The 20,005-nt window shown below is 39.2% G+C and overlaps 1 protein-coding gene across 1 annotated transcript in view; it reads right to left on the bottom strand.

Moving 5' to 3' along the window:
- Window positions 1-11,214: 11,214 nt before the first annotated feature.
- Window positions 11,215-20,005, bottom strand: part of LOC122084898 (vacuolar protein sorting-associated protein 54, chloroplastic) — a 77,740-nt gene continuing 68,949 nt past the window's right edge. Inside the window, 5 exon segments of the mRNA XM_042653318.1 lie at window positions 11,215-11,590; window positions 14,747-15,003; window positions 15,150-15,230; window positions 16,473-16,540; window positions 16,707-16,868. Coding sequence (XP_042509252.1) covers window positions 14,868-15,003; window positions 15,150-15,230; window positions 16,473-16,540; window positions 16,707-16,868 — 447 coding nt within the window. The 3' untranslated portion in view covers window positions 11,215-11,590; window positions 14,747-14,867.

Genomic DNA, 20,005 nt, shown 5'->3' with positions numbered 1-20,005 from the left:
TAAACATCTCATTCAATTGGCATTTGGAAAGTAAACATAGCACATATGCACATCAATGTGTGGAATGACTAATCTACATAGCATATTCATGATCTCAATGACTAGACTAGATATAATTAAATGAATGCCAAATAATGCCTTGAAACAAGGCCAAACGTCCTCTCCCCACTTACCTGTAGCGTACAAGGATTCTCGTTCGGTACGGGTGAGATCCGGTGCGAATCGGGTAGGATTTGGTGAACCTAACATAATTGAGCGGGGTTAGTACTTCACCATTTTAGGATCAAAATTAATGAAATCCGATGATAAAATCGTGTTTAGAACGTCAAAAGAAGGTCACACGTCCGATTTGGGTCCAATCGGACGTAAGGATCACCCTCAGGGCCACACGGGTGGGTCAGACAGGTGGGTAGTCTGGCCCACCGGTCCTACCCACCGGTTGGGACCGGCGGGTTGGGGCCCGCCGGTATGGCCCGCTGATTGTGCCCGAAGGCCCCCCTGCCTTCTCAGGTGGGTGCCCACAGGCGGGTAGGGGCCCACTGGTTGCACCCACCGGTCTTGGCGGCAAACACCCTGTTTCTTCCCAACTTTCTCCATTCTTTGGGGATTCAAATGGGGCTTTTTCCAACCCATTCCTCACACCTTCAAGGTCCTATAGGATGGTTCTAACCTAGATCTAGGTTAGATTCAAGTGATGGGAAACCATCTTACCTTCTTTGCTCAAGAACGACTTCAAACCCTCCAAATCACTTCAAACCCACCATGCTTCTTCCACCTTGTCAATATCTCTTCAAATCCTTCAAGATCAACACATAAATCATCTATTAAACCTTAGATTCATCATTTCAAAGGGGATTTACAAGATCTCAAGAAACCATACTCGAATCAAGGGTTTAAAGCTTGGGTATGGTGAATGTTCACAAAACCCAACTTTGCTTACCTCTAACTGTAGATCTAGAGTTGAAGATCACTCTCCCGGCGCCGGAATGGGAAGATCAAGCTTCGGCGCCGCTGAAATCCCTCTTTTCTTCCTCTTCCTTCTCTTCCTTGCTTCTTCCCTTTCTTTTCTCTCTCCTCTTTACTATTCTCACCAACGTACGGGTGTCATAAATGGAAAGAAAAGAGAAACATAAAGCTATATATATAATTCCTAAATAAGTGAATAGTGCACATGGATGGGTCACTCAGGTGGGTGGGTGCATCCACCTGTCCGCCCACCTGAGGGCCAAAACTTGAGATTTTGACCCAGTTCGGGCCTCGGCACTAACCCCACCCCTGGCATACGATGTAACATACGTATATACCTTAAAATACGGATATAATACCTGTTTTATCCATACATGGCCTTATGGTAGGTGCATGTACACGGCTTGGGCACTCCCGTCTCTTCTGGCACTGGCTCGGACTTGTCGGGCCAGCCGGTGTTTAAGGTCACCCGTGCCATCATAGCCCATAAGGAACCCGCTCTAATTTTCTCTGGCTCGGTTCCTGCATGGTCAAATCGGTTCAATCGCGAAATCAGACCGGGTTTAAGAAGCGGGGTATTACAGTTAATGTATTATTAACAGACCTCAACCACCACTTTTACCTCCTTTAATGGCCTAAGAACATTTATCATCATGTATTCATGTTCATTCAAGGACCAACAAAGAGGGGGAAGCTTCTCTTGCCAAAATCGTAGCCTTTCTTCACTCAAAACTTATTTTGCTTTCTTTCATAGTGTAGGGATTGAAAAAACGAAAAAGTAGTAACTTGGTTCACCCAAATCCGAGTTAAAATGAGGGAGATATGACCATTTGAAGTTGGAGCAATGAGATAGCCTAAAATAGAATCTTCGTAGGGGTGGCGTAGGCTACACCAGTGGCTCGCGCAACAGGGTCACAAATCTGGTCGTAGATCTTATCAAAGAGTATCTAATAATATGAGCCATCGGATTCCCATAACGGATAGTGAACATGAACCGTAGATCTAGGATCATATGACGTCATGATGACGTAGGCGGTCAATGTTGCATCAGCAGTCAGAAACGTTGTTGACATCCTATTGGTTAGATCGACGCGATTCACGGATGATTGTCGACTGTGCCTCATAAAGCATAGGTGGCTCCTAGCCCTTGGATTGAGATCTTCAGATCTAGTTTAAATTAGATCTCATGAGATCATGAGAAACAACATCTATCTATCTATACCACCTTTTGCATGTGCGTAACACCATAGTTACGTCGATCCTGTGAAGCGCCAGCATATGGTTCTTGATACATCCGACCAATGGAAAATCTCGCGCAAGCATATTAAGTGTCTGATTCCGAGCCAATTCATGAGCACTCTTAGATGGGAATCAAGCCTACGTGGTCGAATCTAGACCATCCATTTCACTTCCCATTACTCCTCTTTATTACAATCAAGCCCCTGCCTTCATATATTTCAGTGCTAAACACCCCTGATCAACTAAGACCTTAAAAATCTCAAAATTACACAAAAGCCCTTCAAATTTCAAAATAAATTCTGAAAATTCCACCCAACACTGAGAGCAACTGATGAATTTTTTGTTTGGATTTTTGAACTGGCTTCACAGAAACACTTATAACTTTTTCATACGATATTCGATCGAGATGAAACGAAGTGCGTTGAAACCGTGACTGGACACTCTACGAGTTTTCAGAATATCTGACCATCTGACTCAGCAATGTAAAAAGACTAAAATTCCCCTAGACCTTTCCAATTATGCATCTTTCTCATACGGAATCAGAACACAATGAAATCAGAACCATTGGAAAGATTGGATTTTTGTCGTATTGTTACATGGAGAACACTTCCTTTAAAACAAATTTCTTCAATGCAAAAATTACCCTCGACTGCCACAAATATCATAACTTCTTCATACGGTATCGGAATGTGACGAAATCAGATGCACTGGATTAGATAAATTACAATCTATCTTTTTCATGAAGAAAAAATATTTCAAAAATATCATTTTCACTATCAAAAATGCCCCTAAGCGTAAATAGGCTAATTTTGTTAGTTTTGACCCAGAAACCCGTACCACATACTAAGGATGTATCATACCATTCCATGCATACCAAGTAGCTCTGTTATCTCATCAGTGACACTGGACACTGCCATGTTATCATTTTCATCCACATCACCCAAACTGGCCATGTCATCACTGCCACGTTGCTGGGTTGCCAATAAGGACAACCATGAAACAACAATGCCTCCATTACAATTCACCAACATTTCTACTTGCAACATGAACCCAAATCCCAAAATCCCAACCCAACTGATGCTTGTCAATCCACTATGCCATGTGGCACCTCACAAGCCCAGCCATTCAACCACCCTGGGAAAGCCTTTGAATTAAGCAGGAAGAGGAAGAGGAATTCCCATCTACCCACCTTTGACCTTGAACTCCAACCCTGAAAGCCTTCATCCTTGAGTCCATAACCACATCCTCCCGCCCCAAGCACCTTTTCCATGCACTCAAGTTATGGCTAAGCGATTTTTCTTCGGACTCAGACTCATTGCCACTTAAGGATGCCCAATCTAATACTCAAAGGGTGGAGAACCGAGTATCGGGTGGGATTCGGGCTGGAGCTGACTCATTGGATCGGGTACAACCCTCTACCTTATCTTCCTCTTTTCAAAATATTGACCCTCATTATCTTTTCATTCTATTTTGCATTGTTTTCTTATGGTTTACTCTCAGTCATCGTGATATATATTACTCTTTACTATAATTTTTCCTTATTCTCTCCATACTTAGAGTTTATTGTTGCCACTATTTGTTTTGCCGGGTATAGCCATTACTATCTAATCTAACATTTGTGCTATGTAATACTTACACAATGATATTTTTTTTCTTGGAATGTTCACAATTTACATAACCCCTTTACCAAAAAATGCATGACCCATCATTGTAAAACCATACGGCCAGATTTTTTTTTTATGTGAAACTAAAAGTAAGGACCATGAGTCCTACAAACTGCCGGGTTTCTTTGATTCCTATAATGCCAAATGGTACATCAATAGTTCTAGGGTCAGAGGGAATAAGGGTGGGCTTTGGATTCTTGCCTCGACTAATATCACTCTGATAAATGTCATCTATTATAACCATTTCATAGCCCTCACCCTTAATGAAAAATCATGGGGAAAATGGTGTCTAATTTGTTTATATGCACCTCCATAGGTTAACTTGAGAATCTCATGTTGGCATTCCTTGCATATTTTCGTCGGATCCCTATCAGTTCCATACCTCATCATTAGAGATTGGAATGAGGTTTTGTCCAACTGGACAAATTAGGGGGACAACCTTTCTCCCTATCTAATGCTGGAGTTATTCTTGAGGATATTATCTCCAACGAGAACCTTTATGAATTGAAACTTAAAGGTTCCAGATTTACCTAGACGAACAATCAAAAACCTCCCAAATTGATTAAAGAATGTTTGGACCGATGCTTTGCATCACGTAACTGGATCAACATGTATATCCAAATTAGCATCTACTGGCTCTGATCATAATCCCATTACAATCAAACTTAAGGGATCTAGGCCATGGTACAGAAAATTACTTCACTATCAAGAGGCTTGGTCCCATCACCCTGACTTTTCAAACTTCTGCCATAATTCATGGCCAGCGAATCCAAGATCTAACCTTATGACTAAATTAACTAATTTTGGTCATCTACTATCCAAATGGAATCTTTCAACCTTTGGTCACATTGAAACCCTCAAGCAAGGATACTTTGATAATTTGTTAACCTTGGAATCCCTTTCTATGGATGGCAGAACTTCCTCGCAATTACCGGAGCACCTTAAACAATTACAATGGATCTTTGATGCCGAAGAGGTGTTCTGACTCCAGAAATCTAGGCATCTCCACATAAAGAAGGGGATCGAAATACTCAATTCTATCATGCTATCACCAAGCACAATATTCAAAAAAGGAGAATTGAATTTCTTTGGGATGCAAACAATAAGCAGATTGATGACACCCATAGCATGGCAAAGGAATTCTCTTGTTTTTTAACAGACTTGTATACGGCATCTAATCCACTTGATCCAAGCTTTGTGGAATGTTTATTCCCAAAGGTTCTTTTGGACACTGATGTCGAGGTCATCAGACGAAGTGGAAATAAAAAAATCTATCCTTGCGATTGGCGCATATAAAGCATCGGGGGCAGATGGTTTTTAGGTTTGCTTTTACCAGAAATTTTGGCGCATTCTAGCCCCGGATGTTGTCACATTTGTATAAGAATTTTTCACCCATTGTATCTGACCTTCCGGTGTTAACCACACTTTGTTGTGCATGATCCCAATGCGTGAAGACGCATCAAGGGTCGATGAATTTTGACCTATTAGCCTTTGCAATGCTTCCTATAAAATCACTACAAAATTCATGGCTAATAGGTTAAGGCCATTTCTACAAACCTTTATTTCACCATTTCAAGCAGCTTTTGTCCCAGGCCGCCAAATCTCTGATAATGTTGTCATTGCTCATGAAATATTCCATTTTCTCAAACACAAAAAAGGGGAAACAGGATTTGTGGCTATCAACTTGACATGTCAAAGGCATATGATAGGGTGGAATGGGGCATTATATGAGCAATTTTTGAATTTCTGGGCTTTGGGGGCCATTGGTGTGACCTTATTAGTTACCTCGTTTCCTCCGTTTCTTTTTCTATAAAACTGGAGGCTCTTCATTTGATTACTTTGAGCCTTCACGAGGTATTCGCCAAGGTTGCCCACTTAGCCCCTTTATTTTTATCACTGTCATGGAGGTTCTCTCAAGATTATTATCAACATACAGAGACATCATCCAGTTTAAAGGAATTAAAATTGCTTGACATGCCCCAGAGGTATCCCACTTACTTTTTGCCGATGACACTTTCATCTTCTATAGGGCATCTACAGAGGACATATTAACTATCAAGGCTTTGATCGATTTATTTTCTGATCTTACTGGGTAGAATATCAATTACGATAAAAGTGGGCTTTACTTTAGTAAAAATGTGCTGAATCATAAACGGATCCATTTAAGCTCCATTATTAGATAAAGGAAATTTCCAATAATTCAATTTACCTTAGCACAGACCTTCTGCATCAAAGATCTAAGGTTGCCAGTCTTCATAAAACTGTGTCCAGAGTAAATTACTAATTGCACACTTGGAAGGCTCACATGCTTTCCTATGCAGGTCGAAAAATCCTCATACAATCAACTTTGTACTCAATCCCTTCTTACTTAATGTCTTGTTTTGCATTCCTATCCAAAGTCTGCAAAAACATCGACTCTATCTGTGCACGATTTTGGAATGGAGATACTCCTAATGGCTCTAGAAAAATTCACTCCATTGCATGGAAAGCCATCTGCCAGCCTAAACATCTTGGAGGTTAGGTATACAGGATGCATCGATCCAAAATCAGGCATTGCTGCTAAAATTGGGGTGGAGACACTTAACTCAACCAAATTCAATATGGGCTCAGACACTTCGGTCAAAATATTTATATACCAGATCTCTATTTGACCCAAAAGTCTTAAAAAAATGTGGCTCCTGGGTATGGAATAGTGTGGCATCCATACTACCTAAACTTCTGAAATGTGTACGGATGAAAATTGGCAATGGGAGGAACACATTCCTCTGGTTTGACCCTTGGCTTATCCAAGATTCACTTGCTTCTTCACTGAGCATAGCCTAGGAATTCAATCTCTTGGACAAGGTTAGTGACATAATACAAGGTACCTCTTGGGACGTTGGCCCTCTCACTCAATTATTACCCTCCCCCCTTTTCCACTTCCAGAGTAGAATCCAACCTGTAGATCAACAGGATATCTGGACATTGTCTCTAACAACCACTGGATGTTTCTCCACCCATTCTGGGGCCAACTTCCTCCAACAGGCCCATGACCAAACCAACCTGAGGCAAAGACAACCTATACTTGGTAGATGGTGGAAATTTCTATGGAAACTGAAGATTCACCCTAAATTCCTCATGTTTTTTTGGCGTGCCATAAAAAATGGGATCCCAGTCAAAGACCGTTTACAAAAGTGGATCAATATCAATCCTACATGCCCATTATGCAACACACACCCAGAATCCCTAGAACATATTTTCTTCTTTTGTGATTTCACCTCTCACATTTGGGTGGCTGGTCCCCTAGGGCTCTGACTGCAAAACTTGCTCAACTTCTCTCTGAAACAGGTATTACAATTTTTCTTTTTTCATGAAGATATCTCTTGTTTTCAAAAATCACGGTTATTTTCTATCCTTGCAATCACCATCTACTTCATTTGAAAGCATAGAAATGAGGTCTTACTTTATCATATAATACCTAATCCATTTCGTGTTTTAAATAATATCAACCAATGGATTTCGGATTTACATCTAAATAATGATGAACTAATATTGTCTACTATCATGCATACAGATGGTCTAGTAAACTTGACCCACAACACTATTCCTTTTTTGACATGTACAGTTTTAGTTAGTGCTAGTACAAGTAATGTTTTGTAGTCAGATCCAGGCTGGGTATATGGAATCCTTTCACAAGGTGAGTTTAGGTTCATGGCATCTGGTGTTATCAAGACTGATACCCAAGCAACAGTGGAAGCAAAGAGTATACTACAAGGGCTGTTAAAGGCAAAAGATGAATCTTAGGACATCAGTGAAGTGTGGTTTTCCAATGAGCAACTCCAACACCTACTTCCATACCCCACCAAGGGTGCATGGCCACTCCTCCACTATGCCACTTTTTGTAAAATCTATGCTCTAGCTAGATCTATCCTATTTGTATATAAAGACATCACTAACACAACCATGGAAACAGTATGGAGGGCTACTACTACTAGTAACCACAGGTTACACAGTCAACCACCTGAGAATCTAGACCCTGTATTAAATTCTACTTAATTTAATAGTCTCCTTTTCTTTGATAAAAAAAAAAAAAAAAAAGAAGCAATTATTTCATTTCTATGTTTCTAGATAAAATATAAAGTGATAGTAAAAATGTTAAAAAATCATACCAAATGTGATTGGTGAAGTATTCTATTATTGAGGAAAAAATTGACTACTTGTTCAAATGTTGTTGGGTTTAACATTTGAAGAATCAAACCCAATGGTCCAGCTGTCCACACAAAAAGAAAATGTGGGATGTAGTTTCTTCATGTTGGCCATAGAAGACACAGGAGGTATCTATAGTCATCCATTTCCCTAACAAGGTTTGGACTGGAATGCCATTATGTGATATTCTCAATGCAAAATATCTTGAACTTTGGGTGGATATTTAATTTCCAAAGTAATTTCCACCATTTTTTGGTAGGGGCATGGTTTGACCTGTGAGAACCCAGACTGATTATGATAAATTTTTCCCCAACCTTGGTGGAATAGATCCCATTAGTGTTTAGGATGCACCTCCATCTATCATTTTGGGGTGTTGGTTTGATTTTGAAAATTTATCTAACAATATTTGCATTAAAAGTTGATCCCAAGAGATCCATATTCCAAGAGTTGTTGTCAATCAAACTACTTTTTGCAGAGGGCTCAACTCCCTAGAGTGAAGCTACTCTTGGAAAGTATAAATATAAAATAATTAAAAATTCTGATTTTTCAGACACACTTGATAACAAAATAAAACTATACTGTCCTATTTTCATTTGGGCAAGTATTGTTGAGAGTGATATTTGGATTAGATGGAATCCATTGGTCATGCTAGAGAAATCTGTCATATCCATTACCTATTCTAGATATCACACGTTTTTTAAGAGTTGGAAAAATGGAGGTCAAACTATTCCAAACCCATGACTTGCGTCTATGGTAGACATTTGGTTCAAAAATGGATTTTTGGTGACAATACTTGGCCCACAACATTTTGTTCCAAATTGCACCAGGTTCAAAAAGAAATCTCCATCCTAGCTTACATAATAAAGCCTTGTTCTATGTCATAGCATTTCATAGACCAAGCCCCCCCGGGTCTTGGATTGGTTGGCAAACTTTCTTCCAAGCAATAAGATGAAGTTTTTTTGCATCATTGGAATAATTCTCATTCCAAAATTTGGCACAGATAGAATCAATTTTCCAACAAGTACTCTAAGGAAATGCAAAACATGTCATAAAATGGAAAGGAATGGAGTAGAGAGTGGATTGAGTTAAGATCCTTCTTCGTGCATAGGATAGAAGTTTGGTCTTCCTGATTGAGAGACGATTGTTGATCCTATTGACAATATGGCCGGCCACTCAGGATCGAGGATGTAAAATAATGGTTCCAAGATATTTGGAATCTCTGTTCATTTCCTTTATCCCAATCATTGAACATAAACGACGTCGTTCACAATTAGAAACATTTTTATTGAAGAAAATCACTTTTGTCAAAATTGATGTTTTGACCTGGCAAGTTTGAGAAGAGCTCTAGAACTCCTTCAATGGTTGATAGATTTTCAGGGGTGGCTTGGCAGAAGATGAATATCTACAAAAAGTAGAGTAATTTCAGGGGCATAGTGGGCCACTTTGACAAATTTGAAGAGATTTAAATCTCTGTATGTAATTAGGAGTCGTGATAATACTTCATGGCTGTGATAAACAGGTAAGGTCTTAGGGGACAACCTTGAAGAATTCCTTTAAAAGGTTCAAAATAATCAAAGGAAGATCCTTCCAATTGTAACCAAGGATATGAGGTAGTTTATCATATTGCACCAATGGTCTCCAAGCCCATGTATTCAAAAATTGCTCTGGCAATACTCCATTCCAACCTGTCATATACCTTTGTCATATCAAGCTTCATAGTAACAAACCCCTGTTTCCCTTTCTTTGATTTTAGGAAGTGAATTTTCATGTGCAATGACGATGTTATCCGAGATTTGACGCCCATGAATAGAGGCTGCCTAAAACGGGGATATGAATTTACACAAAAAGTTCCTCAACCGATTGGCCAAAATCTTGGAAATTATCTTGTAAGATACATTGCAAAGACTAATAGGTCAAAACTCCTCCACCCGACAAACTTCCTCTTTCTTGGGGATAAGACATGTGACAATATGATTAGTCCCAAATGGCAGAAAGCAATTTGTAAGAAATTCTTTGACAAAGCATAGAATATTCTTTTTAATTAAGTCCCAAAATTTGTGGTAGAAACGAGCCTGGAATCCTCATATGCTCCAATTGAGAATGTGGCTTTTCTTATTTCCACGTCAAGTATGGAATTGATAGCACCCATTTCTTCTTCCTCGAGGACCTTTGAAAATAAACATTCCACAAAAGAGGGACCTAATGGATTTGCAGTAAAAATGCTTTTAGAATGATCAGAAAAGGCATGAGCAATATTACAAGTTCTCTTGATTATCTCTCCATTAGTGTCTTCCAAAAATTCAATTTTCCTTTTCCAGATATGATGTTTGGTTTGATGACCGTATGGTAGAATCTGATATTTCTATCACCATCCGAAATATGGCAATATTTAGATTTTTGAAACCAAATTTTATCTTCCGCATCAACGACTCATTGTAGATTTTGGGTAATATCACTCAATTGGCTTACATTGATGGGTGAAAGTGACTACGTTATCAACCATGTGGCACAAACCAGTTGGAAGTTTTTCCCAAGCTTGGAAAGTTGGAAACACACCTGACCGGTCACCTTTTTTTTTTTTTTTTTGGGGGGGGTGTGTGGGGGGTGGTGGGGGTGGTGGGGGGGCGCTAAAAGATTCCATTAGTATTGACTTAAGCCCTGTTTGGGAGAACAGGATTATGTTTACAACTTAAAAGCTCCCCTAACCATGAGAAGAGCTAGAGGCTGGTAGATTAATATTTGGAACCTAAAAGCCCATCTCATCTTTTGTTTCAAGTTCAAGGGCCTATTAATCATTACATAATAGACCTACATTGGGATCAAACACAAACCAGTAAAGGAGAATCTATGACCACACTTCTTGGAAAGCAAGAAAATTGATGCAAACTAAGCACCGATGCACTTGAGAGGAATTGATCAAGTGACCAGCCCTTGACAGTAACTCCACTGAGCACTGCAAACCGCTTGGCCCAGGTGTGCAGCCCATCTCATCTAAGTCCATAGAAAGTGGACCATTTGCCCAAATATCATTAATAATGTTTACCTATCAGGTAAATGGAAAGGGTGAATCTTTACCTTATACCAACATGTATCGAATGCGGGAATCAGCAAATTAATGCCCAAACACCCCTCTTTTCCCCCAATGTGGAAGACCAAAATAGAAGGCTAATGATCTGAACAAAAAATAATGCAATCAACAGGCAAGCTTACATCAAAACAATACTCACAGATACAATTATTCTCGATGACATAAATGATTACTGACCCAGAAAAAAAGAAAACAAAATTTGAAATGAAAGCCAATTTTTTGTCCAGTGTAACTGAATCATTGAACAAAAAATTGTTTAACTAGACCTAAAATTTTGGTCACGGAAAGAGACCCTGAAGTCCAGTCATATTCTGAATTGTGTTTGCAGCAGCAGGTTAACATGATGTCCTAATGACCTGATATAATTCTGGTCGAAACCTCGTTTTAGAGCAAGAAATAAACAGGGGTCAGGCCCTCGTCCAAGTAATGGCTGGAGCAAATGGAACACCTGGAAGAGTAACAGTAATTGGAAGTCACCAACTAATAGTTCAATACAAAAAAAGATTCCGTATGTAACAGTGAACATATTTATTTTTTTTGGATCAATCAGTGAAGAACATATTGATAACAAAATATACAGAACGAAGGAATGCGGGCCTTGGGGGGAGGGCACAAGAGAGAACTACAATAGACAAGGGCCACCGTTTTGAATCTCGCACAAAGTATCAAAACACATAGGCCATCTGCAATATATCCAGGTATTGGGATTGTGAACAGTTCAAAATTAATCGTCAACAAAAAAAATACAGCGTATGTTATACAAATTTATAACAAGCTTGAATCATCATGCAAGCTTTGTGATTATATACTTCAAGCACCATCCCCATCTATCACATATGTTATACAAATTTATTTTTCTTGGAACCGACCAGTAAATAAAATGCGTGCAGACTCACATCAAATATCATTCACAAGGCTGGATTAGGACTGGTTTAACTGGCAATTTTTTGAGGATAAAATGGAAAGCAACTGAAAATTTATCAAGGTGATAAGACGGCTTTCATCTTGATTTCCAACAGAGAATGAGTTTAAGAATAAATGCCAAGTTGGAATAATGGAAAATAACCTTGGAATAAACCCAAAAAAAAAAGTGTATGGAGTTTAAACTTTAGTAAAATGGGTGCTAATGTGTGAAAGTCGATAACAAGGATATGCCTCAAAGTGATAATTTTAAGTACTTAAGTTCATCATAAATAAATGAGGAATAGAAGATGTTGCACAACGAATTAGAGCAAGCTGCTTATGGAGTATTGTGTGATTGATGAATTCCGTTAGAACACGAAGGAAAATTTTATAGGATGGTTATATGACCAACAATGATGTATGGAATAGAATATTGGGCAGTGAAGAAATAACATATAAGCAAATTGTTGCCTCTTCTGGAATGGTGCTGAAGACACTGACCATCTATTCTTTTCCTGCCCCTTCTCCTCATCTATTTGTAAAAGGGTTCTCAGCATCTGTTGGCTTTCTAGCAGAAGTAAAACTGTGTAATCAACACACAACTCGTAGAGCACACACAATGCACATGCACCACTAACATAAAGCAAATGGACTTATGATGGCCTGATAGCATATGCATCGTATTCTAAGCCACCTCACACCACCACAAGGGCAGGCAAGAGACGAAATGAAATTCAAGGAGTAACGTCTTTCCATCCAACTAGGCAAGACTGATAAAAGTGATAAGTATGGCTTTCATATTGTTGATTGACGAAAGAGAATCCAAGTATCCCACCCCATTAGTTGGCATATGAATTGAGTTGAGTTGAGAATTTAAGAATATATTTTTTGAAAAATAGAAGAAAAGTCCACAGTAAAAGAAGTTTTGCATAGGGTAGTCGTTCTAAATCAAGGGGCACTTATAAAAGGCAGGAATATTTAGAAGGGATTCTGATTGTGTGTAAGAGTGTCAACCCAAAGGCTAAGAATAAGTTTATTTTATAACAATTATTCTTGAAAGGGTTGATCATGTGGTTGAGGTTCTCTATTTGAAGGTATCTGTTATAGCAAACACCAACAAATACGAAAATAAACAAACACAGATCCATACAACACACAGAGATTTAATGAGGTTCACACACCTATGTGGTGTACTACGTCCTCGGGCGAAGAAGAAGATGTTTCACTATATAGAAGAGAGATTATACCTAAACAGCGGTGACAAAACTCGCTCTGAAACTCTAACTCATAAAACCCCCCAAATTACAACTGCTTTCTCAACAAGACGATAGTCCATTATATGATCCTCCAAGTCGCGAGTCGATCCAACGGGTCACAGTCAATCCCTATCGGTTCAACCCTCTGCTTTCATCACAGATCTAAGAAAAAATCCCATCCAGTTCGCCACCAAAATATGTCGGAGCGGGTCATTCTTCAAAACGGGTCAAGAATTCGAGGCAAACATAATAGTATGCTTTGTGGAAACAAGCATGACACTAGTGTCCTATCTAGACAAAGACTCTGATTGACATGTTAGAGATGTGGATCACCTCTTCTTCAGCTGCCCATTCTCTTCGATGATCCGGAAGGGTCTCCTAGCCTGTTGTTGGCCTTACAGACATAGCATTTTGCCTCTTCAGCATAAGTGGATCTGGGTTGACATGACTCTTGGAGGCTTCTCAGTTTGTGACAAAGTCAGTAAGCTTTCTTATTCTGCTTCAATCCATCACATTTCACTGGACTTGGAGCGTAATCTCAGAAAATGGACTTCCAACTCTATATCATTTGAGCAGATTTGGGACTCCCATCTCTTTCGATGTCAAATGTTAGCTGCCGGCGGTGCCTTACAAATATGTTGACTTCCCTATCACCTCATAGTTAGCTCTTGGAACCTTCAGCACCCTTTCTAGCGCTTGTATTGTTTTGTTCGTCTTTCTTGGGCCTTGTGCCTCGATTCTTTCCCTTCGGAGCCTCTTGTTCTTCCTCTTTGGTAATGAATTATTTCTTCACCCAAAAAAATACCTCTCATTCCACGTCGTTTCTTAATGCAAGTTGAACAGAAGAAAGAATCCTAAACCACCCACATAACCCAATGGCTCCTAATCATTTCAAAATGAACAAAACTGCAAATCATGACCAAGATTTCTAGTTTCAGTTCAAGTAACTGTGTCATCCACCTCAGCTTGGAAATAAGCACAACTTCTAGTCTATTGCAGTTGCCCTCTCCACATTCTGTTCATAATATTCCTACTCAGGTTTTGTGCTCCATTCAAAAGGCATACAAAGTATACTCCTCAAAGTTCTAAGTGCTATCCAGAGCAACAAAATCAAATACAAAATACATAATGTACACTTTTTATGCTACTTATTATTTATTTAATTTGAATTATTTTATTTATGTCCTAAATAGCCCACCAGGTCACCTTTTGGTTTTGATAGGTAACAGAAGAGTTTTTTTAGGGAATGAATTTACAAGCTTAGAAAATAGTACTAAGGAATTGAAAGTAAACAAAAGTATCAAATATAAACAACAAAGTCAACAAAATAAACTGTAAGCAGATCACATAATTAAGTCAAAAGCAAGAGAAGAATCCAAGTCATACTTTAGCATTATATCTATTTGGAAGTATTTGAAATATTCAACAGGCATAGATTGCATCACCTTACTTCAATTGTACAGAGTGTAGCCCGAGGAGTTCATTCCTTGCATGCCCCTCAAAATGTTTCCTTCATATTTGGTTAGTCTTCATACAGATATACTGCTTTGCTACTTTACACATTCTTCAGCCCTCTTCGGGTCCAAACATTTGCATCAAGAATTCATCAAGTTCCCCAGAATTTGGCACACCAACTGCACTTATATTATCAGAAGGCAATGAGCGAATACATCCAAGAATATGTTGAATATCCCTATGCAGCCTGTTACATGGAGACACAGCCATTTTAGTATATTAAAAACTTGCACAACGAGAGAACCACAAAAAAAGGGGGGCGGGGGGGGGGGGGGGGGGAGTGGGGGGCAGAATATCCAACTCCCATGTTGATGTAGACTAGGATCACTGTACCTTTTCTTTGCTTGAGGAGTGGTAATCTCTAACTGTGAAAATGCTTCCGAAATTTGATGATGGAAAATTTGAACCACTTGCCTGCGAGTACCAATATTATGTTATGTTGCAGGCATCATCAAATAAACATTAGACTTTCCCTTTGTTTAAAGTCTACACAGAAAATCAGTGGAACAAGCACTAGATTCACATAGACCAACTGAGTACTCCAAGAAAAAGGCGTAGCCCTGTAGTTAAGAAGCAAAACCCGGAAATATAGACTCCATCTGGAGGTGGTTACAGCAATAATGAGTGAAATTTCTGAGAGGAGGAATAACCTACTTTCTTCCTGAGCTATAGAGGTTAGGTTTTTTGCTGCTAAGTTTGAATAAAGTGAAGCAATTGGATGGATTTAGTTGAGAAGTCGCATAAAATCTGGAATGATATGAGGATTATAAGATGAAAACCTAGGAGAACACTTGGGCATCAGGGCAACCACACTCCAAATGGTAGCAACACACTTCACGATTGAAAATTCCCAACAGTTTCTAGAAAAATCAAAATTTCATCATGTAGTATTCACACAAGGCAGACTTGGATGTGTGTAGTGTGATAGGGGTCTCATAGCCATCTCAGTTGTCCAATTTCAGCCTAAAACAAGCACTGGAACTTGTCTAAATATGATTTAAAGTTTCAAACCATTTCACCATAATAAAATCGAGGGAGACTTATATTAAATTTTTTTGTCACTTTGAACTCCCTTTTTGAGGCACAAACCCTACCTGTCTTGGGCTGACTAGTGAGATGCGGGTTGAATCCTCCATAGCAGCTGCATGGAACCTCTAAATGAAACCAAAAAAATAACACACCTAAAATGACTGATATCATCTGTGCAGGATCCTAATCTGTGAGGCAAGCAACCCCAAGGGTCCCATACAAAATCAACCTAAATTCCAATGAAGGCCATTTGATGTTCATTTCCTACAACAGGAGGAAAGGAGGATAGCTATTCATCCCGCAATTTAGACCCAGGCAAAAAATATTTACACAAAGAACCTCACTCAAAAATTTTTCTATTAAAGGAGTGCATATCTCCTGACAAAAAGGACAAGGAGAAAAAAAAAATTTTACAACCACCCCCCCAACCCAAGAAAAAGGGGGAAAACATCACCTGAAATCTTGGACATTTTCAAAAATTTTCTTTTGGGGAAATTTCCGGCTCTCTCTCTCTCTCTCTCTCTCTCTCTCTCTCTCTATATATATATATATATATATATGACCTTATAAAGTTCACACATAGAAATAGAAAATTTCCATATGTACCACTTTAATCTCATGCCTCACCTGAAAATTGCTTGAACATCTGCCTCATGAAGAGTTCGAGATAAGACACGTTGTAGAAAGCCTACTTCCTGGAGATACAAAAATCTAACAGTCAATCAGCTCAAACTGGTTAAACACTCTTCACCACCACCCCACACAATAAATAAATAAATAAAAAAAGAAAAGAAAGAAGCTTGACACAGATCAAATAAAAGAAGAGAAAAATTAAGGCAGAAAATACAACCATCACTGCACCTTGGTCAAGGACCTAGCAAACTGACTAGGCTGTAAATCATTGTCCTCTGGTCTATTCCAACTCTCAACAATTCGACGCAAGTCACGTAAATGTACGAGCAATCTTTCCCTCATTATCTGTACTAGTTTTGTATGTATCTCATCACGATGAACCTTATAATCCTGCAATTTTGAACAATTAAAGAGAAAAAACTTCCAAATGAATAACTGGACTGCCTGCCTGCTCAAGGCAAACCATCAAATGCATCCACACAAAAATTTCTAGTAAATTTGGAATTCTAACAATGAAACCATCCATAGAGAAAATGTGTATGAAATGAATAAATAAATAATATACCATATTGAAAGTAAATTGAAAATAAAGTAACAAACAATAACTCCAAAATCTTTTGAAGAGGACGAAAAAGGGAAGGAAGAAAGCTTTCCTCTTTTTTTTTTGTATGAATAAATAAATTCAATACCAAGAGGAAAATGAATATAGAAGGGAGGGGAGGGGGGGGGGGGAAGAGTCAACAAAGGGCTCACCTACAAGGGCAGCCCAAAAATCCCGACGACTAACAATTATACATCAAATGGCGTAGGGAGGTGGGGGGGAGAAAGTTGTAGGAAGATCAGGGGACCTACTACAACAAACAACACCAACACAATGATACATCAATGGGGAGGGGATAAAGTAGAAGTAGGAAGGCCCTAGGAGACAACAATGAGCCTGTTCCTTGGGGTATCGTGAACTGTACAGTGACGAATGCAACCAAGTTTGGAGCTAACATTTAAGTAGATAGCTTTCCAAATCATATTAAGTGAACGGGAACTGGAAGACCATCCATGCAGATTGCGCTCCATGCATATATATAAATATATATATAGTTAAAATAGTAGCAAAAAAAAAAACAATTTTTCCCACTATATCACAAATAGAAGATCCACCAAATAATGCAGAACCGGGTTTAAAAAAACCCTGTTCAGTTCTCTTAATAGGCCCACCCAAATAAGAAAACTCAATAATCAAGATGTAGTGGCAGTACTGTAAATAAACTGAAATTATAAAGAGAGTGGCAGAGTTGTAAATAACAGATTATTAATGAGCTACTTGGGAGATGGGACCTCAAGGGAATTGATGATTATTTGGTGGGGATAAACTAGGAAGCAAAATAGAAGTATGGGATATGGGAGAATCAAAGGCAAATAGAAGGGTATAATAGGAAATCAGAATAAAAGGGAATAAACACCATAACTCACAATTGGGGTTGTCTTATTCTTTGGACCAAAACAGAGGCGGAAAAGATGGGAGAACCTCGCCTTGACAGCTTGACTCGACTTCAAATTTCAGTCGAACAACCTTCCCTTCTAGAAGTATGAAGGCCAATAGGAGTCTACCCCAAAGGTGAAGCAACACTTGAGAAGCTGCGAGACGAATCTGCTTTTGGCGGTGACCTGTAGAACCAGCGGTGATCCCTGGTATGATCTCACAGCAGCGAAGACTTTGGAGGAGATACTCTAGAGTCTAGGTTTTGAGTCGCTTCCAAGGCAGCAACCTTCGACATTGAGTTCAGAGTCAATCGCTACAGGACAAGGGTTCAGCAAGCTTCTTTCAGTGTTTGATATTACCGCCCAGCAGAGAAGATGAAGAGTAACTATGAACAGGAAAACGGGGGAAGAAGAAGAAGGGAGAGGGGAAGAAGAGAAGAAAGTCAGGGAAGGGGAAGGAGAAAAGCACTCACAGCAGTCATGTTTCACCTAAAATACTCTTTAATTTCAATCAATTCTTCAAATCTAGTCTCCAGAAACGTTTTAAGAGGAACCATTACATAACATTGGAAAGTAATTTAAAGATAGAAACTAACTAATTGCAAAAAGAAACTACTTCTAAAACAAAAGAGAATCAAATATACTAGGATTTCTTCCCTAGTTATTAACTACCAACCCTTGCCAGACCAGAATATCGGTTTGGGTTGGTTGTGTCTTGGCTTAGGCCTCCATAGTGAGTCAGTCCGGTCCAGCCAAGCCAAGGCATCTGCATCACCAAAGGTCATGTCTACTCAGATCCATTTTCTACTCAGGGGGAGGATACGTCTACTGGAAGGTCAACGGGAAGAAAAAACTCTTTTCCAGATAGTGGACAAGGGACAAGAAAACAAGAGATGATCGGCATCTTCGGAGCCATTCCAACAAAGACAATAGGACGGGGGACCTGGAGCGGTAGATAAGGAATGAGTGTAGGAAGGCAATATGAGAGGGCTCTCCACGCTGTGAAGCTATTGCGAGGGATGTGACCTTTAAACCAAATGATGTTTCTCCAGGGGATAAGAGGATCCTTTGAACGAATGAAATCCCAAGCAGAGACTAGAGAGAACAGTCCCAGAGGAGATGGGGACCAGGTAATCTTGTCTTGCCCATGGTTCAAGAACTTGAGCGATACCGTTGAAATTTCCCACATTTCGACGGTATCCCAAGATTCTGATATCTTTTCGCCTGTGACTTTTAAAAGTCACTGTTTTGATAGATATCGACCGAAATGTGGAAAATTTCGAGTGGACCAATAGGTTCTGAAATAACCTAGAGGGGGGGTGAATAGGTTATACTAATGGAATTAGACTCTTTTCGATAAATAGGTCACTCGTGTGACAGCAAGTTAAAATAATGCGGAGAAAATAAAACAAGAACAACCACAACACAAGATTTATAGTGGTTCGACTCAATTCAAGTCTAGTCCACTCCCTACAAGAATCCTCTTGTAAGGTATTCCACTAGTTCTCCCTTTCAGTACAGCAGGTAGGGAAGAAAACCTTTACAATCTTTTTCACGGATAAGAGTATCCTTATAAATCTCCTTTACAGGCAGAGAGGCACCTTTACAATCTCTTTTAAAGGTAGAGAGAGACCTTTCTCTTTTTAAGATAAGAGAATCCTTACAATCCTAAGTACAGTCTAGAATTGTAAAAACAGAAATTAATAAGAAATAGTGGAATAAGAGGAATACCTCAAGTGTGGTGCAAATGATGAGAATGAATAATAAATGATGAATGATGCACCTTTTGTAAAGTCCTCTCTTATGGCTTTGACTTGCATAGGAGAGAGTAGAGGACTTTGATTGAGACTTGAGCCTCTTGTTGGGATTTGTGTAATGGAATAACTCAAGTAGAAATAAACTTCTTGAATGCTTGCAATAATGCTCTTAAAGCTCTTTCTTAATGAATATTTAATTAAGAGTGATTTTGAGTATTTATAGGTGAACTTAGTGAAGCATTTTAGGCAGGGAATCAGGCTCTAACGGACATATTCTGGGTCCACTGGTCGACC

Source organism: Macadamia integrifolia, chromosome 7 (genome assembly GCF_013358625.1).
Source record: "Macadamia integrifolia cultivar HAES 741 chromosome 7, SCU_Mint_v3, whole genome shotgun sequence".
NCBI classification, from domain to species: domain Eukaryota; kingdom Viridiplantae; phylum Streptophyta; class Magnoliopsida; order Proteales; family Proteaceae; genus Macadamia; species Macadamia integrifolia.
This window is presented reverse-complemented; position numbering and strand designations above follow the sequence as displayed.